The 23,464-nt window shown below is 38.8% G+C and overlaps 1 protein-coding gene across 1 annotated transcript in view; it reads left to right on the top strand.

The window, feature by feature from the left end:
* Positions 1–321: 321 nt before the first annotated feature.
* Positions 322–23,464, top strand: part of cdh8 (cadherin 8) — a 110,033-nt gene continuing 86,890 nt past the window's right edge. Inside the window, exons 1-2 of the mRNA XM_056248454.1 lie at positions 322–729; positions 2,272–2,764. Coding sequence (XP_056104429.1) covers positions 2,507–2,764 — 258 coding nt within the window. The 5' untranslated portion in view covers positions 322–729; positions 2,272–2,506. The remainder of the gene's footprint in view (positions 730–2,271; positions 2,765–23,464) is intronic.

Here is a 23,464-nt window from a genome sequence, read left to right as displayed (position 1 = left end):
AGCGTTGCGTAATGCAAAGCATTGCATCACATAAACATATGCAATCACGCCAACATTTAAATTTACATTTAAGAATGTAGATTGTACAATGTGAAAATAACTTTAAAGTGATTTTTTATTTTATTTGCTCACCTGGCCAAAATTAATTGTGGCGCTGAGATGCTTAAACAGTATAGTTATGTAAAATCTCATTGCATTCCATGCACGAGCCGGAATGAGACGGAAAAAAGAGGACCGTCGCACAAGTGTCCAGACGCGTCACACGTATGGATGCTTTGTTAGCCGAATGCGTTTGATAAAGGTAGGGGAAAAACACCAACGCACTGACATAAAAGTTCAGTATTCCCAAGGTAGGGCGCGTGCATTCATTGCCAGGGCTGAGGACCTGCCTCTTTATCAGCCCAATGAGCGCGACAGAGGGGAGGCTCTTCCCACCAAACACCTCTCGTCCATCTCTCCTCACTCCTCCAGTCAGCGAGCGGGCTTGCCGGAGCTCACCGACACCCTGTCAACGCCAACCCACTAAACTCTACGGATCCTAATTGTTCCCAACCGCGTCTGTCAACTTATTCTCCTTATTATTTTCTTGACTATATTCAGTTGACAGATAATTGACAAAAAAGAGAAGTACCAGCAATATTGAGAAACAAGTCACGTCTTTTTCTTTTCCTTCTCTGATATGTTCTATCCCCTGTGAATGACATGGAACGGACGTCCGGATGATATACAGTAAGTACTAAAGACTTATTAATAGGCGTAGGAGAGGTTTTGCACAGTAGGCTATATGTCGTTTGGCGGAAGGCGCGTGCATTTGTGCTCGCCTGAAATACTGGATAATTCGTTTGATGCTGTTTGCGCTACAGTGATTGATCCAAAAGCGAGACAGATTGACAGCCTGCAGACCAGACCATAAGCACCCGTTGTCCATCATTTGTTTTGCATCGTTCAGGAATGTCGTGCATCGAATTAATTGTGTTCACTTTACAGAAGAACGTGGTCTGCGAACGTCTTGGTTAATCAACTTGGTCAACTCGTCGTGCCATGCATGTTTTGCAGTTCTCCACTGCTTCTAGAGTATCATTTTCTGCTTTTAAATATCGAAATCATGCTTCTCTTACTCATTCGAAAGAGGCAGAAAGCGACCATAAATATAGTAAGCGACTTTTTTTTTTTTGAAGAGCTGTCCACTCGTGGTGGTGCTGAAATCGTCAGTGATTTAAGCATCGTCTTTGCTCGCTGAGTCTCTATATGGTGTTAGAGTGCAATACAGCTTTACTGCTCGCTGAAGTTACACTGTGGAAGGAAGACTAAGCGGTGCATGTTTCAAATGTGTGGCTTGCTTATTATCTAACAGGTCAATTATTTAAATTAATTGCGTGCACAACTCTTTCAGAAAACAAACATGTGCTTGTCTGCTGTGTACTGCATTAAAAAGATTAAAATACTGAATTTCTCTTAACCTTCTTATAGCTGCCTTTTGATACCTGGGAACATATGAAATAATAGATAACAGAGTTCTCCGGAGGGTGCTGCTTGAAACCATTCAGCTAAATAATCCGGTTTAGTGAAATGCAGATTATGATTTTTGTATGGTCAACCAAGAAAGAAAAAAAGGACTTGCTGTTTGTATTTGAATTAAAATCAAGTGCATGAATTAAAATCAAGTACATGAACAAATTGCAAAAAAAAAAAAAAAAAAAAAATTGTGTAAGTACAGACTCTCTTCTTATTAGCATTGCAGAGTACATCGTTAACAATATTATATCATGTATGTTTTCAGATGTATAAATCATGTTTTTTTATCATTCTTCAAACTCTAAATTATAGCGTAATGTGATAATTTGTCAAGGGCATTGAAAGCAATTGGTTTTGGGAAATGAAAGCAGCTCATGAGCACGATGAGATACTGTTTTTCTTATCTACCCTGTGATTTTCAAGTTTACTGCATTTATACTTTATGCTGCAGTCGTGTGTCCGAAATTATTTTCTTTTTTTACTTCCAAATTACTGTAGGGTGACTGTTTTCACATAACAAGCATTGCAATCTGAAACATTAATTGGCTTGATTTTATTGTTCCTATATGTTTCCAATAGCTTAGAGTAAAAAGGTTTGCGCTGTACTATATACTCATATAGAAGACAGATGTGCTCTGACTTGTTTATTTGGCATTCAGATGTCATATCAAACTGACCTTGAGACTTCCCTCCTCAAGCTTGTCAGTTTTATTTACATGCACTTCCTGTAAGTCTGCATTTGTCTCTCCCCTCTAGATCTCTTACATTGATGAACCAACTAATGGATGTCACATTTTGCAGCGCGCCTTTCTTCTCTGTGTTCTGGAGACAGATCAGAGTACATCCGTGACCCTCCTCACAACATGAACTCAACCTGGGGGATACGTAGAACAAAAGAGTAACCATTCAGCTGTCTGTCAGCTGGTCAACCCCTGAATTTTGGAGGGGAAGCAAAAGAAGAAAAAAAAGACAAAAATAAAATATTACAAAAATGCTAAAACGAGGAGAGGAGATGCAGAGAGATCTATGGACTTCTCTCCTGCTAGTATGGATTACTTGTGTCCCGTACTCTTCCATGGCTTCGTTAAACAATCAGTCACAAAGTTTACAAACGGCATCAGCCATGATCCCGCGAAACCGGCCAAGCGAAGGACAAAGAATCCTCAGTCGTGCCAAGAGAGGATGGGTTTGGAATCAAATGTTTGTGTTGGAGGAGTTCTCTGGACCCGATCCAATTCTGGTTGGCAGGGTGAGTAGTCTAATTGTCGGCTGAATATTAAGCTTACTTATCATGTGGAAACATTAATTCTGCTGCCTCAATGCCTTTTCGTTTGACATTTTGTGAAGGAGCAATAATTGCCGTGAAGAAGAGGGCAAGGTTGGCATTGCTGACTCTTGCACACTTTCCATCTTTTACAGTTCAATTAGGAAAATACAGCTCTGGATGCTAATTTATGCATGGTGTTATATTCCACAGAGTCTGAGAAAGTTCTGCAATGCATATAGTATGAAGGGTTGCCCCAAATATAATTTTACAGGTGTAATGTGCAACGTGCTGCATGCATATGTGTGCATGCAGAGAGGTGAGGTGGTATGGAGATAATTAGGGGATAGTAGAGTGACCTGGCACCGGACCTGTGCAGAGAGCCCTGGGTCCTGAGAGGACTGTAGTATGAGCAGGCCAAAGCAGCTTGTTCACAGATCACTGCAAGCGTGAACCTCGGGAGCCCAACCTGGCACTATGCTTGTCCAACCACTTGCACATTACCGTAGCCAACAAGACAATGCTCGTTCCTCAAAATATAATTTAGTGTTTTCTTCAAACAAGATGGATCTTTCATATTACTACATTTCATTGACAACGAGGTTTATTTGACCTGTCATAGTAATTAGTTGTTAATAGAAAAATGTCTTGAGACAACCTTTATATATGTATATATATTTTTATTATATATATATATATATATATATATTATAAAAATGTTGTCTTAAGATATTTTTATAAATAGATAAAATTATATAGAAAAATAAATAAATAAAAATGATTGTATATATATATTGTTATCATTTTTATTTATTTATTTTTCTAATTAAAACAACTTTTAATTAAAAAAAAGTTTTCTGTAAGGTTGCATTAGCTTCACTGCACCAAATGAACACCATCTCCACCATCAGTGAGGTGGAAAATAACATCCTTTGTGTGTCCAAAATTTGGCAGGACCTCTGCTAATTAAGGCCTCTCGCTTGAATTTTCTACTGTTTCTGCTTTCCCCCCTCCTGTCACTCAGGCATGTGAATAAAACATGCGCTCTCATGTGGCCTTTACACCTGTGTTTTCCCAATATCGGCATGACACAAAAAAGTCCTTAAGAGCAGCATCAATTTTTCAAGAGCTGCAATTAAGCAGCCTTTGTTGGATTCTGCCGTAGCTTTTGATCAGCAGAAATGCATAAACAAACACAACAAATGGGCCCCCCGTGATGATCTCCAAGGTATAAGGGCAAATGAATATGATGCTTTCAGACTGACACATTCACAATGCTCTGTGTGTGATGGAGACAGCTGGGAGCGCTCAAACGGTGATGTGCCGTTCTGCTCTTCTCTAATGTGTTGTGCTGTTTTTAAGGTCATGGAGTACTGTATTTGTACCGGTGAGCAGAATGATTGTATGTAGGAGGACAATGCATGGAGAGTGGATGTGAATGGTTGGGCATAAGGGGTGCAGACTCTACTCTGCTTCATTGATTGGGCCAGTATTGATTGAGCTTCGTTTTTATTACTGTTTTACTGTTTAAACCACAAGGTTAAGTGCTCAAGAGAATGGCTTGCAGAGCTCAGATAAGTTCCGTGTTGCAGTGAGATAGGAAGCCATGCTGGTAGAAGAGATTGAACGCTGCTCCTCTCTCTCTCTCCGCCTCACTCCATCACCTAAGATCTGCAATCCTCCCTCACTCTGTCTCTCTAATTAAAAAATGAATCAAATAAAGAGTGGGAGGTGTGTGATTCAAATGGGTCATTCGAATCAGCATGTTTTTTTTTTCTTTCCCTTTTCCTGCCATCTCTGCCAGGGATGTGGTTGTGGGCTGATTACCGAGGAACCTCAGGCCGAGATTACACTCATTTCATCCTTTAGCTTTTATTACGTGTCGGTCTGATGTTTAATTATACACCCGGCTCCTGTCTTGTCAGTGCCCGAACTCCCCTTGAGCACCAGCTGCCAGTCGGAGGAGACGATTAGCATACGTGTAGAAGTGGGCATGGCAGGGCTAAGAGAGACAGTAGAGGGAGAGAGAGAGAGAGAGAGAGAGAGAGAGAGAGAGAGAGAGAGAGAGAGAGAGAGAGAGAGACTGACTGAGGAAGGGAGAGGGAGAGTTAGCTACGGTAGATGACAGCACGCTTCTCACTGTTTCACATGGTCTCGTGGTCTCGGTGGTCTGACTCACTGGGCTAGAAATGCAGCTCACCGTCACCTGATTCTGAAAGGTGCGTCAAACACACGGCAAACTCCTTTATCAAGACTGTAGGTGGTTGTGGAATTATAGGGGAATCCAGGGCTAGCTGTCGCACTCTTTACTCTAATAGTAATTCTAAGGGTTTGTTTGAAAGTCAAGTTCTGTGTAGACACTTACACTACCGTTCAAAAGTTTGTGGTCGTAATATTTTTAACATGTTTTTGAAAGACGTCTTCTAAGTCTGCCTTTATTTGATGAAAAAAAATACAGTAAAAACAGAAATATTGTGAAAGATTATTACAATAAGTATAATAACATTTTTATATTTATTCCTGTGATTGCAAAGCTGAATTTTCAGCAGCCATTACTCCATTCTTCAATGTCACATGATCCTTCAGAGATCATTCTAATATGCTGATTTGCTGCTCAAGAAATTAATGTTTCAGAAACATAAAAATAATTGTTTGATATATAGAAAACAGCATTTATTTGCAATTGCAGTAGACATTTTCTGTAGCAAGTCTATGCTGTCACTTTTGATCAATATAATGCCACCTTGCTCAATAAAAGTTTGTGTAAAAGCAAGTGTACCTAGTCTAAATTTGGTACACCTTGCGTAGTACACATTAGTACACTACATGGGGTAAGTTTTAACAACCTTCCATTAAACATACTTTTTAGTTAAATGAATCAGAAACAGTTAAAATGTAATCAATCTAAAATATAATGTTGTTGGCCATCAAAAATAATTTCTGATATTTGTCACATTTAAAATACATTTATTTGAATTTTGGTTTGTAGGATACAATTTGCAAAAAAATATCTGTTATCTATTTTGCGAAATTGGACTATTAAGTCAAAACCTTACTGAGAAATATAGCCCCGGTCTCCTGTATGATATGTTCTCACAAATAATTTTGCTATGAGTTTTGCATTCATAAGCTTTTACCACAAATAAATGATTTCAGACTTAAAACAAAATGACCACTGTATTATTTAGCTATAAATCCATTATATCCTTAATATATGGATTGCACATGGGATTTCTAACTAAGTAATGGTTGTATTGCATTTGAATGCGGGACATTTTTATATAAAAACTCATGGGCAGAACAGAACAAATTGTAGTCTTTGCCCAACAAAGAGTAACATGGATGTGTTTACTCAAAGTATTGTCAGTTTTTTTTACAGCATATGTCAGTTAGATGCTATCTCACACATGGCTTTGTTCCCCTCTTTTAGCTGCAGCGTGTTTTGATGGCTAATCACAATGGACATCATTATTTTCTTTGGAGTGCAGATGTACTCTACAAAAAAATAATAGCACTGCTGTGTGATGTCTTGTATTACCATGATGTGCTCTTATCAGTGATGGGATTATGTGTGTTTGTAGCATAAAGAGAATGGATAATATGCGATTCGTATTTAGCAATCCGAGCTAAAGAAAAAGATCACTGGAAATGAACACAAGAGAATGGCATTGATTCTTTATTCACAAAAGAAAATGTGTCTGTGGACATTTGTTTGCTTTACAGGAGGAAATGACAACACTTGATAGATAGTGTCCATGAACTGGAAAGCCATCAGCCAGACTGTAGACATTTCCCTGTTACTTTTATTATAGAAAGATATATCAAGAAATTGTGTTTTGCTCAAGCAAAGTTGATTTGACACATGTCTTCTTTATGCTGATGTCCAGTGTACTGTGAAGCTGATTTCAGCATTAAAGCCAGAATAACTGCTCATTCTATGCTTTTGGAACATATTTTTTTAAGGGGAGGGGAGAAAATTAAAGGGACATTTACCAGCACAGATTTGGCCTACATAAAGGCATGACTCCATTTTGAGTTTAAACCCATATTATTATCTCTCATTTTCTCCATTCAACACAAATTAAGCAATAATGCATCCATGTAAATAAGCGTGTGTATAAGCACAGTATTATTCTCCAACGCTTCATTAAATGCGAGCCTACAACTTAACCCTGAAATATTCATCATGTTTTTATTAATTACATTACAATATTAAATATGAATAACTTTGCTATCAAATATTAATTAGTAGCGCTCTGTCATTTTGTAATGAAAGCCAGAGTGGATTAGTTTCACTGAGCACAATGACTGGAGCTGAGAAGGGATATAAATCTAACGTCGGTCCACGTTAAAGCTACACTTCTCTAATTCCAAAATAAAATAGCCGTTCTACAGTCGAGGGACACTGTAGAAATGCTGGTTTCTAAAAATGCTTTAGTGGCATTTGTAAGTGTGCCCTATAGCTATGGAGAAAAGAAAAATATTGTGACAGTTTGAATGTAAGGTGCAGTGAATCCCTGAAACGGACAATCGATTCATGTTCTCTGTGCTGCCTGTGTTGGGATTTGCTGTTAACTGCCACTTTGTTTTTTTGCTACCATGACACATTGCTGGGAATCCACTGAAACTGTCCCAACTGTTCTACTCCTTCTTTTTCAAGGAGAGATAATCTCTGTGGAAAACAATATCTCAATGATTGTTTCAGAAGATTTCTTGATGAAGCTATGGTTGATCAAAACAAGTACGACCTTTTATATTGCTACAATCGTAATATATGCGCACAATGAGCAGTTCTCCGTTCTTCATTCGCTCCTGGTCACAGTCTGTACTGAGTGGTGCAAGTTAGACCACAGAACAGTACTTGCCCTGTTCAACCTTCTTGACACCTCATGAATTATCTATATTCCTCCCACTGATCCACTCTGGAGAGTTACAGCTCTAACTCTCAGCTGTTTTGCTCCGTGTTTCTGGTGCTCTTAAAAATGCTACAGCTTCTCACTTTCAGGTAACTGAACCTGTTTACCAGTCACATAGCCTCAGACTGCATGCCTATGAACCACCCACAGACATTTTCCATCTGATGCATGTTGAATAGAAATCTGGAAAGCACTTTATCAAGTAAATTATATCCTGATTGGATGATTTTACACAACTTGTGAGAGTAAGGTCACAGAGGTGTGTGTGCGTGTGTGCATGTGCATGTGTGTGTGTGTTTGTGTATGTGTGTGCGCTTTTTAATCAGTTCTTTTGGAAACAAATGCATACAAATAGTGAGTGCTTATGAAGATGAAATAATCATGGATTTGCTTGTTTGAGACTGAGTTTTGCGTGAGGCAATTAAAATAGACATTCACACTTTAAACTAAATATTCTGGATTGATGTATTGATGTGATAAGATGTATTAGACTAGCATTTGGAAAATGTGTGTATACTGAAAATTACTACAACATATTTCTATTTTGTTGTGGTTATAGATATAGCTATTCATAAGTCTGAATAACTTCATCTGTTAACTTCTTTTTGGCTCTTACCTTTTTTATTATTGAATGTATTGTTCACCCCAAAAATGAAAACTGTAATTTAATCATCTTCATGGCATTCCAAACCTGTATGATTTTTAATCTTTTGTTCTGCAGAACACAAAAGAAGATATTTAAAAAAACCATTGACTTTCATTGCATGGACGTGTCTCTAAATTGTGTTCTTCCATGTTTCTCAGTAGAAAGAAAGTCATACAGGTTTGGAACGACATGAGGGTGAGTCAATTATGACACCATTTTCATTTTTTGTATGAGCTATCCCTTTAAGATGTGATGTGTCAGTATTTGTATTGACCTGAAAATTGGTCTTTAGCTTCTCTCTTTAATGTTTGGTTCAAGTGATTATATATGTTACAAGATTATAACCTGTGGGTCCAGGATACTACTGTGAAGTATGAGCCGATCCTTCCATTCCATGCTTATGGTGCATCACACAACTTCGTTCCTTGCTGCTATCAGACGAGGGGATTTTTCGCAGATCAAAGGTCCACCCCCTGATCCCCTCACGATTTACCCCTGCCAACACACAGTCTGATCTGAGACAGTCTTGTGCGTTAATCTGCATTTGCTCAGGTTAGGAAGGAGGCAGCGCAGGTTGTAATGGATATCGAGCAGTTGCGTGTGATTGAAGGCCCGGCGAGTGGGCACTAACGAGGGTATTAGTGGACTTATCAGTAACCGAAGTAATGAGATGCTGATCTTCACCACTGGCCACTGCATCCATCTGAAGCTCTTGATCTGACCTGTGATTGGGATTGTGTCATTGGTGATGCAGAAGGAGAGATGAATGGACTGTCTTCCTTTTTGAACTTCGTACCACTTTTATGGATAGGGCTGGTGAAGATAGGACAGGTAATGACAACGTGATCTCATTATTAATCACATGTATTCACATGTATAGACACTGAAATGTAAATAATAGCATTTTGACAGCATGGAAACTACAACTTTAGAAGTACAAATGTTTATGAAAATGTTTAGGTTTATAGAATATTGAACTTATAGAATTAATAGGTTTTATTTGTTTATTTATTTTACCTTTTTCTTACATCTCTAATGCTCACCAAGGATTTATATGATAATTATACACAACTTAAATATAATAAAATATTATTAAAATTTAAAATAACAGTTTTCTATTTTTGGATATTTCATTCCTGTGATGGCAAAGCTATTTTTTTAGCAGCCATTACTCCAGTCTTCAGTGTCACACAATTCTAATTGGCTGAATTTCTTTTTGTTATCGATGTTGAAAACAGTTGTGCTACTTAATATTGTTCTGAAAACAGTAATACTTTTTTTTTTTCTGGATTCTTTGACAAATAGAATGTTTAAAAAACTGCATTTATTTTGAAATAGCACTCTTTTGTAACATTAAAAATTTCTGCGCTGTTACTTTAATCAATTTAATTGTTGCTGAATAAAAATATTTCTTTAAAAAAAGACTAAAATAATTGATTCACACATTTTGTTTTTAAATGTTCTGTTTGCTGTGCATACTCATATTCTTAGATGCAGTCAATATGCCCAGTATTTCAATGTATATCCAATTGTATAAACATGCATGCGTAAATGGTACAAATACCTACAAATACTAATTAGATCAAGCTGTAAATAATAAGGGCAGCAGGATTGGACAATGACGAAATGAAAGCCTTCATGTTTGCATGAGCTTAACCACTGACCAACTCCTGCTCCGTTTTACTGTTATCAAAATAAAGATCTCAAAGTGGTTTACATATCAGTGCAATATTACCAATAAACATCCAAGAATCCTTCAGCACAAGTCAGTGCTCCTCTTGTTCTCATTGCCTCACCATTAAATTCAGCACATTTTGTTCTGTTCTTTCTATTTCATGCCTCTTATTCAATGTGTTATTTCACCCAAAGAGCTGTGGGTCCTGCGGGCCTTCAAAGCCATTGCACCATTGCTAGGTGAGCACAGTCTGTTGTCTCTCTCTCTCTCTCTCTCTCTCTCTCTCTCTCTCTCTCTCTCTCTCTCTCTCTCTCTCTCTCTCTCTCTCTCCGCACAGTGCTGTAATAAAACACCAGGACCCTGCACAGCGTCCAGCTGAGCTGTGGGATCACATTAACACCTCTCGGACCAGCCCGACAGCTTGTCTATAGCTGTGTTGTTGTCTTCGTCCCCATTAATAAGGTCTGCTTGTATATATGTGTGTGTGTGTGTGTGTGTCTGTGTGTGTGTGTGTGTGTGTGTGTGTGTGTGTGTGTGTGTGTGTGTGTGTGTGTGTGTGTGTGTATGTACTTGTTTACCTATCTAACAGGCGACCTTGGTGCCGTTACACACTCACCAACAGGGGACCGCCGAGCCAAGTGGGGACATTTTTCAAGTCCCCTGTTGGTTATGCTTTAAAACATGTTAAAATCAAGTAAAAAACGCTCTGGTGAATTGTTTACATTTTTGACCAAGTGGGGAGCTACAGGTGTGTGTGTGTGTGTGTGTGTGTGTGTGTTTAAGTCCATACTCAGCAGCTCCTCTGTAGGCTGGAGCAGGAACTGTAAAGAGAAGTGACGATTGCTCCGCCCACAGCCTCATGACTAACAGTTTGTGTGTGTGTGTGTGTGTGTGTGTGTGTGTGTGTGTGTGTGTGTGTGTGTGTGTGTGTGTGTGTGTGTGTGTGTGTGTGTGTGTGTGTGCGTGTATGCGTGCGTGTGCGTGTGTGTGTGCGTTTTAATCAGTTCTTTTGGAAACAAATGCATACAAATATAGTGAGTGCTTATGAAGATGAAATGATCATGGATTTGTGTGTGTGTGTGTGTGTGTGTGTGTGTGTGTTTGTGTGCGTGCGTGTGCGTGTGCGTTTGCGTGTGATTGCTATATGTGTGTGAAGAGTTTTAACTTGACAGAAGAGCATTTCTTGAGCTAAGCATATTTCCATTACAACACTGAGGTCACTGTACAATCGCAATTACAGACAAAAGGCCTTTTCCATCTGCCTTTCAGCAGGTGCTCTTGAATCATTAAATATGTATACTGGCCAGCATTTAAATAAATAACTGCTGGTATTTTATTTCTCTCCACGATTGCCATGTCTTGATACCCCTTGCAGCATCTCTGCTCTCTCTCTCTCTCTCTCTCTCTCTCTCTCTCTCTCTCTCTCTCTCTCTCTCTCTCTCTCTCTCTCTCTCTCTCTCTCTCTCTCTCTCTCTCTCTCTCTCTCTCTCTCTCTCTCTCACACACACACACACACACACACACACACACACACTCACACAGACAGAACATATGATATACAGCTCCAGGAGGTGTAATGAGCCAGTGTGGCAGAGGTGTGACAACACCAGAGCACCTTTGCAGTGACTTATAGGGTCTGGTCGCGGCGAGAGTTGTTTGAGGTGTAAATCCCACATCCCTCGGTGGTAACAAGAACACAAACAAACATAGGCACACTTTGTCCCTCTGCTCTGAATCCTCTTCCTAAGTGACACCAGGGCTTGGGATGAGGCATCTGCATGCCGTCCTCATCTGTCCTCCTCGGGACGTTGTGGGAATCCACAATGAACGCTGTGTAAACCGTTCTCTCCCCCCCCCCCCCCCCCCCCCCCCCCCCCCCCCCCCCCTGCTGGGTGGAAGAGGCAGGAGTGAGCGCGGTCTTATAGTCACGCCAATGAGGAAGAGTGAGATTACACGGACGGGAAAAAAGCCAGACTCAACCAACTGTACACGGAGACAATTTCATTCACGCTGTCAGGTAATGGCGCGGCGTAGTACTGAATATCCACAGTCCTCTTTTCTGCTCATCTCTTTTCATTAAGTGGAAATATATCATCTGTACAAAGGCCGCCCACCTCGATTCTTACAGGCGAGGGAAAAAATCCATACATCGACAAACCTTTTATAACCTTCTTTCTCTGTAGGTCACATACTTTTTGATGCCTTGCTTTAACCTCATAGGCTGTGGTGGATTCTATCTCATTTCTGCTGTTTGATTAAATTTGTGCATGCTCAAGTTTGAACAAAACATCTTAGGGTCAAGTATTATAGCCTCCTTTAGAGGAGTTATGAGACACTGATTGTGATCTGGCCTTGAACAGGATGGTGGAGACGGCCTATACCCACCTGGGTACTTCACATACCTGATGTATACCTTTGTTTGCCAGGAGTCTCTGGGTTTTGGCTGTTGAGAGAACGTGGAGGTGGTGCATGTAGCTGCTAAATGAAGGCTTTTGGCAGAGCGCCTTGAACTCTGCGTGGACTAATCACTGGAATTAAGTGGTTAACCTTTACTGTGTCGCCTGGGCTCAATCTTTCACTGCTAAAGCGTGTTATATGGCCCTTTCACTCAGTGCTGTAGTCAACTCGCTATACAAACTGACCGAAGGTATTATGAGTGATTATTTATTTAGTTTCTTCTTCTTATTTATTTAATTATTTATTTCTCTAAGTCATTGCTGGAATGAGCATTTTGAATGTGTGTATTGCTATACTGCATAGCAGAGTTTTGGTCAGCAGTAGTGACACACAAGGGTCAGTGTTAATCTGTTCAATAAAATTGCTAATATGTTTGGTGACTCATCTTTGATTACAAACAAGGGGGGGGGGGGGGGTAACAAGGTAATAATGATTTTAATTAATACAATATTTGATGGAATGAACTGAATGAAGCAGAACACAACTTATAACTCACATCTAGAAGGAGAATTCTTGAAAGCAAATTCTAGTCAGAATGTCATAAATACATGGTTGCACTAAACAGTCTTATCAATCACTGGCGACTTAACTTTTTAACGGCAGTGTTTTGGTGTCATTAAGTTTTTTTTAACATTTTTAAAGTCTATTGTGTTTACCAAAGCAATTGAAAACATTAAATCAATAATATTGTGATTTTGTATTTATTTATTATTTTTACAATTTAATACAACTGTTTTTTTTTATTTCAATATACAAATTCCTTTGATTGCAAAGCTGATTTTTCAGCATCATTACTCCAGTCTTCAGTGCCACATGATCATTGTTCAGAAATTATTCTAATATGCTGATTTGCTGCTCAAGATATCAGTGTTTTCAATGTTGAACATTTTTATTTATGTTATTAATGTTCAATGTTGCTTTTTGATATTTTTTTGTAGAAACTGTGATAAATTTTGTTTAGGATTCTTTGATGAATAGAACCTTCAAATGAACAGCATTTATTTGAAATAGAAATGTTTTGTAACATTTTTTTATTAAGATAAATATTTTATTGTCACTTTTTATCTATTGTCAGTTTATCATAAAAATATCCATTTAAATGTTATATTGCACACTTAATGTTTTCATTTCAGCAACACTTACATTGTATCTTTAGTATATTTTATATAGGCTATCATTTAAATGTTAATTAAATGCTATGTTTGATCTGTTACAGGACATTATTGCCTGCTAAAATTAAATTTTCATAGACTAAAATTATATGTAATATCTGTCAGAATAAAATGGACTATAATTAACGAATAACACTTAAATTATGACTACATTTTATGAGGCTTTTTCATTAAGAGACAGAAAAAAAAGACAAAAAAAAAACTAGTTGTAGCTCTGCTTTAATTCTATGAGAAATTCACAATATATTTTTTTTCCACTCAGTTCTGGTGGATTATATGACCAGAACAAAACCGAACTTACTGCACTCTTGCTGAGAGCACGTGGTTTAGTTTAAGCTCTGGCAGCTAGGCTAATTTCTCCATCATTTTCGGATTGCAATTATTCAATCCTGATTACTTTAACAGTTGATTATAATTATTTAAACCTTCTAATTGCTCACTGGTATAGTCATTGTGGGCTGCTAAGTCGTCATCCAGTGAGTCAGTGGCTGCTTGGCAGGGCTGAGCAGCTCGCTTCTGCAGACGGCACCCTGCGTCAGGGGAACTGCAGGCAGAAGGGCTTATCCCAGGCTCCCTCATCCCATGAAAAGCCTAGGAGCCAAACTGGGAAGATAGAGTAATCTTGTTGAGAATGGATGTCGCTATTGTGCTTTTTGATGTGTAGTTGGCCGCATGGTTAACTGGGAGCAAACGTGGGCAGGCGAGGTGTAGACAATGGGAGCGGGTGGGAGGAGAGGCCTATTTCGAGATCTTTAAAAACAGCCACCATTCACTGCTGCCTGCCCGAGCTCCAAAATAACAACAAAAGAGGAAGTAAACCCCTTCTTCCGGTGCATTCTGGCATTGTCGTAGTTGATGTCAGTTACTGCTTGCCAGCCATTTTGAGAAGAACAAAAAGTAACCATGGAGAATCGATTGCCTCAGTGACACACATGCGAGATTGTCTGGGAGCCAGTGAAGTGTGGCACTGACCTTTATTGAAAATTAACTATTTTTGTTTAATGATACAGCTTGAGAGAGCTGGAAAATAACCCAGAAAGTAAGCAAAGACCTTGTGTGACATGCTTGTGCACGTGAATCAATAATCAGCATATGATATATTGTTTCACGCCATTGTGATTCTGTGTAAATTAAGCCTCCTTTGTGCTGCATTAAAAATGCAGATTGTACAGCAGATCAGCGCTTCTCAACCAGCGGTCCAGGACCCACTATAGGGGGCCTTAGCAAACTTCCAAGTGGGCCTCAAGATGACTTAAAGTCCCCCTGCAGTCAATCAGTTTATCCCCTTAAGACTCATCTTCGATCAACGTGAACAGCAAACGTTTTTTTTTTTTTTTTTTTTTACTGTGAAGAAATGTTTTATTCATGCCTTAAAATAGCTTAAATGTAAGTCTAAACTCTTGTTTCATGTATACGTGGATTCATGAAAATGCAAATAAGCTCCACCTCCACTTAACCACACGAGCTCAGAGACTGCTTAACTTTACTGTAGAAAATGCTGCAAAATGGCAAGTGAAAATACTGGTTTAATGCAGTCATATATGTTTGATACAGAAACTGATTCAGAAGAAGTGGAAGAGTGAATTATACAGGGTCGTCAAGTCGATGTATCAGAATGGTATTGTGTTTTATGTATCGCTCTTTACGACGTCGGACACATAACAGTAATTAATATGATTAGCCTTTTGCTTGACTACTTTATCAAACAGCTAATAATGTTACACAAACCATGTTCCCATTCACCATCTCAGTCAGAGCTTTCTAAAAATCAACATCCTTAGAAACGCTTTGAACAATTTAGAATGTCAGTGGAGAAAGGCATATAGCTCATCATAACATCATAATATACATCATATACATAATTCACTCGCTATATTGCTAAATGTACATTTTTTATATCAACAGAAAAATATACAGGGATAACCTGGCTTCTCTTGAAACTCTCCTGCTGTCCAGCACAGTAATGATGTGCTAAAGGCCGCCCGCACATTGACATGATTGGTTACAACATACAGTATTTGTGACGTAGAGACTACAATTTTTAAGACTGTCTTTGATTCACTGCAGTTTTAAGGAGAAAATACTCAGCAATGGAGTTGACTTATGAATTACCACATGGCTAAAAACCCCACAGACATATAAACAACATAAAAAATTGTATTTATACCACAGATGGTCTTATTTCAAATAAGATAATGGTTACTTAAAATCTTAAAATGCCATGTGCATTTTTATCATTTACTATTTATGCAAATCTCTATAATAATTAAAATTGTGAGTAAAATATTAATTGTTACAGTTAATACGTATCTACCAAATCATGAGTGACTGGAAGAGTCATATAAATGATTTGGTAAAGAAGAGTGGGAAACCTGAAGAACATGCAGCTCTTAAAGAAATATTATTTTAATTTTGTTAATTATAGTTATTTTAATTATTTAATTAATTTAAAGAGGCCCATAAATTAATATGTTTTGAAATCAAAACACGGGCCAGGGAGCTATTGAATATTGTGGTGGGCAATGGGTGGTCTTGGACAGTAGGTTCTACAGAAATTGTTAAATGCATGCAGGTTTGTATCAACATAACGATGAGTAATGAAAATTTTGAATTTTTTGGGTGGACCATCCCTTTGACAATAAAATAGTCTCATAACGCTGCATATAATCAGGCCATATGCCATTATGCACACATACACGCACTCGCTCACACACATATCAGTCGCAAATGACTTTTCTCACATCTCCATCCAGACAATGTCCAAACATGATCCATTCTAGTCCAGCCATCCTAAAAAAATACTGATTAAATCCCAACAAAACGAAGCAAATCTCATCACAGGTCTTGTTGTAATAGTAAAAGGCTTTAACATGTTAATGCACTGGGTGGGTTTTGCAGACAACATTTCATCTAATTTCAATTCCTCCTTTCCTCTTCTTGGCATTGAGGGGTTGCATGAAAAATTCAAGCCGTTATAATATGAGATCCAGATGAATCATGAATCCTTAATGGCTAGCAGGCTTGTATAGGCCGGCCTCTGGAATTACACTCAAAGAATGGTGACTTTCTTTGTACTGGGTCAGTTGCCTGTGGTTTTGTATATGTGTGTGAGGAGTATTGTAGTGTGAGGAACAGAACAAGGACCTCTGTTGTGCCGTTCATGCAGATGTGAGCTTACACCTGCATGCTATAAAGACAGAGAAAAGGATTGGAGACACACTACTCCACATGTATTGGTTTTTGTCTTAAAGGTACAATATGTACGATTTTTGTATTAAAATATACAAAAAACACTTGCACAGTGTTATATATTTTGTTCAATTGTGTACTTACATTATCCTAAATGTTTCCAAGAATTTGTAAATTCAGAGAAATTCACAATTTTAAATAGTTCCCGTCCCTTGTCACTTGTCGCCTGTCAATGACGTAATATCTGCGTTATCCCTGGTTCACACTTGTACTGGCATAGTAACCATGGCAACATATGTGGACAACTGCTGAATGTCTAGTGGCACACTGTTGTTGTTTCGTTCAAACATTATAGACCATGGAAAGCAGACTTTGGGACAAAAGGCTATATAAAACGAGGATAAATATTGGCGTGGTGTTTTCGAGATGCCGAGAGCTTCCCTACAAACTTCGTCTTGACAGAGATGTCACTCTTGCATGTGCTTTATTAGACAGGTGAGCAGATGTAAATAAAACAAATCTATGTTATACAGCTCAACATGATGAAATGTTAGAATATGATCAGTTTGATATTCTAATGTTGATCTAGCTTACCCCTAGTCTCATACAGACAAACTAACACATAGAATAACATTACGCCTTTCAACACACTCAAATGCAGTTTAGTATTATAGTGTAGACCAAGTGAAACAGCGCTGCATTACCTCACAAGTTTCATTCGTCTAATAAACTTACCTGTGTGAGTATTAATACAGCACTTGCGGGTAGTTCGGTAGAATGAAATGTCCTCATTCCTTTACATCCCCGGGACTCGTGTGTGGCGCTGATATCTGTCTCTCATTAGCAATCGTGCCCTGCTTCATGTTAAAAAACATGAATGTATTCACTCATCCATAAACATTATTTCCCCATAAACATTATTAGATCCATCGGCATGACGAAAAGTTCCATGATTCCACGCTCATTCACTAAGCCATCAATCTATACGCCTTTGTTATTGTTTTGAAGCGGTTAGCGTCCCTTAGCGGCAAAAAATACATATTGTACCTTTAAAGTTCATTAGCTTGTGCTGCTGTAGTGGACGTGTATGATGGTGTGAAAAGATGTATAAAGGAAGTGTGGTCTCTCTCTCTTCTCTCTCTCTCTCTCTCTCTCTCTCTCTCTCTCTCTCTCTCTCTCTCTCTCTCTCTCTCTCTCTCTCTCTCTCTCTCTCTCTCTCTCTCTCTCTCTCTCTCTCTCTCTCACCTCCTACACCAATGTGTCAAAAAACAGAGATGTCAAAGTCATTAGTCTCTATGATTACTGTTATTTAGGACTTTCCAAGAATCACATTTTCTATTGAGTTGCCAAACTGATTGGTTACAACATAAAACAAAAACAGTTTTCTGAAAGAACACACACACATGGCATGGCGTTGAGACACATTGTGCAATTTCTCCAGATGGTATATGATTTCCTCAGTGTTAGAGAGCTATCGGCATCTTCAAAATGATATTGGGTATCTGTTGTATGTCCTTGCTACAGGAAATACATATGTGTTCAGAGTGCAAATGTTTAAATTCTTATGTTCTTTGTCTGCCTTTCTTTTTTATTATAGCAAGCTCTCAGGAAAATACAAACACATACGTAAAGCCTGACGTGCAATCACATAGGAACATGAACACATAAGTGGAGACAGACTGTGCGCCGGAAATTCTTGGCCAATAACACATCTGTGATGTCATGCCAAACATTACAGGTGCTCACATTACAAATGCAAGGTCACTGTCGTGCTGCCGCTGTGTATTTTTATCTATGTGGAGGAAGCTGAAAACAACATGTCAGGTAGTCTTTCTCATGCTCAGCTAGCTGTATGGCTCAATATTTTCACAAATCCTGAAACTAAGAACACTTAGTCAAAGGGGATGACCAGGCTAGCCAATTGCGCTCCTGCGGATCGATGCAATCTCACATTGCATGTTTCAGCCCATTTGTCTTTGTCTCTCAGATACTTTTATAAACGTTCCAGGGCATGTTTCTCCAGTTCAAGAAGGCATTGTGGTGTGTTGTTTTCCTTCAAACCTTAACCGCGGCCTGCAGTTAAATGGGAATGTAAGTTTTGCTTATCAGTCGGTTGTGGACGTGCCGTGTCTGTATGCCAGAAATCTATCTCAGAGACGACCCGTGTGCATGACCTTGTTCTTTTGTTAACGCATAGTGTTTTCATAAATACCGTGCTGATATCGCAGGCTTGATAATTACTGTGTTCCTTCACACCCGGCCTCTTTATTAGTTTCCTGACAATGGGCTACATCGCTGCAGGGCCAAAAAACTCACTCCCCCCTGCGAGTTTAAACCAGAAATTACAGCTTTTTTCTACTTTTTTTTTTACTAATCATTACTGGAATAAAACATATTACAATATTGAGAAAATATTATATAGATGGATGTTAAAATTAAAATGAACTGACATTAAGGTATACATTTTTTTAATTAAAATATATAATTTAGGCATTAACTCAATTTTATGTGTTTTACTATAAGCCAGGTGTTTTAATAATTTGTGACATTGTTGTTAATTCGTTAAACTATACGGAGGGATGATAATTTGGTGGATGATTTAACAATATTCGTTAAAGGGTTAGTTCACCCAAAAATGAAAATTCTGTCAGTAATTACTCACCCTCATGTTGTTCCAACCCCGTAAGACTTTCGTTCATCTTCGGAACACAAATTAAGATATTTTTTATTAAATCTTAGAGCTGGATCACTCCTCCATAGGCTTCTTAAGGGATCGAAACTGGCCGGCCCAAAAGTTATGAAAGACATCGTTAAAATAGTCCGAGTGGCTCAATCTTAAGTTTATCAAGCGACGATAACTTTTTGTTCGCAAAAAACAAACAAAAATAACGACTTTATTCAACTACTCATTTTCTTCTCTGTGGGCCTTCTCTGTGTAGTGGAACTGCGCAAAGCTTCTGTGTTGTACGTCACACGTAGGCTCACTATTGGCCGACGCTGGTCATGTGTGTGATGCGTGTGACGTACAACCTAGAAGCTTTGCGCAGTTCCACTACGTGAAATCTCACGGCCCACAGAGAAGAAAATGAGTATTCTCGTCACTTGATAAACTTAAGATTGAGCCACTGTAGTCACTTGGACTATTTTAACGATGTCTTTCATAACTTTTGGGCCGGCCAGTTTCGATCCCTTAAGAAGCCTACACTGAAAAAAGTGATTTTGGAGAGTGGTAAATATAATCTGTGGAAACCATATAAAATGTACATGATTATTGCAGCTAGCCAACGAATTCTAAAGTAATGGGTAAATTCTACATATGCTACCCATTCATGAACAGTAAGAACCATCACATAGAAAAATGCAGTAAAATTTACCCCCAAACCGTGAGTTTTTTTTTATTTAAATTGCGCATGCGTCAGCCCGCGTTTTTGAGTAACCCCGGATTTCCACCAACTGCGGAACGGCTGCGGATCCGCTCAGGAACGGCGGCGGAGTCAATAGGTTTCCATTAAAGTCAATGTGTGCATTTCCACTGACTGCGGAACGGCTGCGTTCCGACTCCGTCCCAGCTCCGGCGTCCCGCAGCCCTCCGGAGAAGATACGCAGAGTTTCTATTTTTGCCGGATGCCGGAGAACGCCGCAGGAAGTCGAGCACAGAAACTAAATAAAACATCCGGTAATTTCCAAAATAAAAACATCGTTTTCCCTTTTACAAATAGAACAATAGTTAACTTTATTTACACAGCCTACTACTTTACCAATACATTCAAAAAGGAACCCAAATAAACATTTAACATTTTATAAGTTGATTATATTTAATTATAAATATAGTATTAGAATCACAATAATCTCCACAAAAAAGGGAGATCAGCAGGTCAGCACAGAGTTGTTTCCCCTGTACTCCTCTGGATGGAAACAAACTGTTGCTGGTTTTGTGGTTCTGTTTATAGAAACTAAATCCTGTTAAATCACGCGATCAAACGTAAATTCGCGAGATATCGTGTGTCCTCGTGACTTCAGCTGTCAGTCATGGCCGCAGCCGTTCTGCAACAAATCCGGATCTGGTAGGTATTGAAGGACGGCGCAGCACGGATCCGACACGCAGCGGAGCCGATCCGCAGCCGTTCTGCAGTTGGTGGAAATCCGGGGTGAGTGTGGACGACGCTGGATCCTCTCTCTGGCTGCCATCGAACAGCTAAGTTAAGGTAAGCTATTTACATAGGAGTGCTGTATATATATATTTTTAATTATGAGATATTACACTTCACTTGTATTCGGCTTTCGTTTGTTTAACATGCCATTACTTGAAATTAAAGTTTGAATCTGTCGCTGGCGTCACCATGGCCCGGGACACATCAAGCCGACGGTCGGCCGTTGGGCAACGTGTTCAAAGTTCAAAAATCAGATTTAATGTGATTACCTTGACAAATTATACGTTATTAAACAGCTATAAGACTCAGGACCACTATTTTATTCTGAGAAATTTATAGTGACCGTTATGTATTGTTATGTTATGCAATAAAAAAAACAGTCGATGCCTTTAATGTGAATTAGGCGCGTCATCCGCTCCCATCGGCTCCCATTCTGTTGTCGTCATGACAGAGCTCGACCTAATAACGTCCCTCAGTACTTTCTGCTCAAAAATATGCAGATTCGGAGAAATATTTATAGATTATCAATAGGTTTATGTCAGATTTCTGTATAGAGGAATTATATTTATTGAATATACCCAAAATGGGCCGATGTAATCATAAGAGCGCTGGATACTCAGACGTACACACTGGCAGCCGGGGGGCGCCGTGTGCATATTATTATACTCCATATAGCTATATCACGAAGAAGAGCCACATGACATGTGACACCTGAAACCACCTGACCACAACAACGTTTCCAAAGATCGCTGAATACATGCAGATAAGGATGTTTTGGACACAATAAACATGATTGCAACGATTTATGATGTATTTGTGTTCTTTAAGCCATGCAGATATCTTCATAATAGATTATATTTATAATGTAATGCTAATCGATATAATCTTTATGATAGTGATTTTTGAGCCAACCCAGCATTTATCAGGCGAGGGGCAGGGTTCACTCTGGACAGGTCGCCAGTCTGTTGCAGGGTCGGAATTCGGTCTTAGTACATGTAAATCACTCCCCACTCCGCTAACAGTCTTATCACTAAATTGTATCTCCCTACAGACACAGAACATTGAGAAAAAAACAGATGCTGTTGTCTGCTGCCTCATTAACTACCTCGGTGAAAGACTAGAAGATCTTTTCCATGACTGCCAGGTATGTCATATTGATAACAGATTTTTGATTAACTCAAGGGATCCTCCTCTCCTCTCCTCTCCTCTCCTCTCCTCTCCTCTCCTCTCCTCTCCTCTCCTCTCCTCTCCTCTCGTATCCACCTTCTCCTTTTGCCTTCCACTCCCCCTCTGCTCTCCTTTTAGATAAACTGAAATATATTGAAACAGCATCTTAAATAAAATAAAAATGTGTATGCTTTTTGTTTGTTTCTTTTTAACATGTAGGAATGTGAGGAGGACTACACAGACAAAACGATGAAGGTGATTGTGAAGCAATGTCATGGCTGAGGAGGATCCATCAGATTTTTCTATTGTGATCGAGGGAAACCAAGTGATGGAAGGATGTGGAAGCCGAACAAAGGCATGCATACTGCTGATGGGACTCATTTATGCAATCGACATCGAATATCCAAAGGAGCTGAAGAACACGTTTGAAGCTTTTCAAAAACTTTTTTGGGAAATTGACGGGGCAAACCTACTGAAAAAGGTCCACAGCCTCAAAAATAAGCTCATGCAGTAGACACACATTTCCCCTCTTGATCGAAGAGGATCTTTTGTCTGGACATACTTTTAATGGAGTTGTAATGGAGTGTAGTTTTATATTTTTCTTCTTTTCCCTTGTACTTTATTTAGCACTTAATTCTGTGTTTTTTGATAATTTGGTGCATCATTGCTGCATATAAACAAGGCTGTTCGGTTATTTGTTATATGAATGTACCTGGACCACAGATTTGGTCAGTCACTGTTGTTTAAATCTGAAGAGACACAAACCCCTCTGTTTCACAGACAAGGCTTAAGATAGTCCTAGACTAAAATGCATGTTTGAGCTGTTTTAACTGAAAGCAACTTGCACTGAAATATCTTAAAATATGTCTGCTATTGTTTTGTCTCAAGATGCACACCAGTAATGTTTTGTCTAAGGCACGTTTATAAAAGCTACTTAAATGTCCAAATTTAACTAAGGCCTAGTCCTGGCTTAATCTAAGCCCTGTCTGTGAAACCGGGCCAAAGAGTTTAGTCTAAGAGTTTAGATACAAGAAAATGTGATTGGACATCCATTACTGCTCTGATCTCCTCACTTCTCCTTTCATTTTCTCTTCTCTGCTCCCTTCTCTCCTCACTTCTCTTTTCTGCTCTGATCTGGATGTCCTAAAACAGGGATATGTTTTATTTCCAACATTATTGAAACAACATTTGATAGATCAGTGAGTTATAAAACATTTTCATTACTTGAAATGTTGTGTAAAGCTGTTGTGCTGCACTATATTTTGAGTGTTTCAGAGGATTTTTTGGATTAAAAACATTGATCTGATGAACC

This window comes from Rhinichthys klamathensis, unplaced genomic scaffold (assembly GCF_029890125.1).
Source record: "Rhinichthys klamathensis goyatoka isolate OS25496 unplaced genomic scaffold, OSU_Roscu_1.1 h1tg000055l_1, whole genome shotgun sequence".
Lineage (NCBI taxonomy): Eukaryota > Metazoa > Chordata > Actinopteri > Cypriniformes > Leuciscidae > Rhinichthys > Rhinichthys klamathensis.
This window is presented reverse-complemented; position numbering and strand designations above follow the sequence as displayed.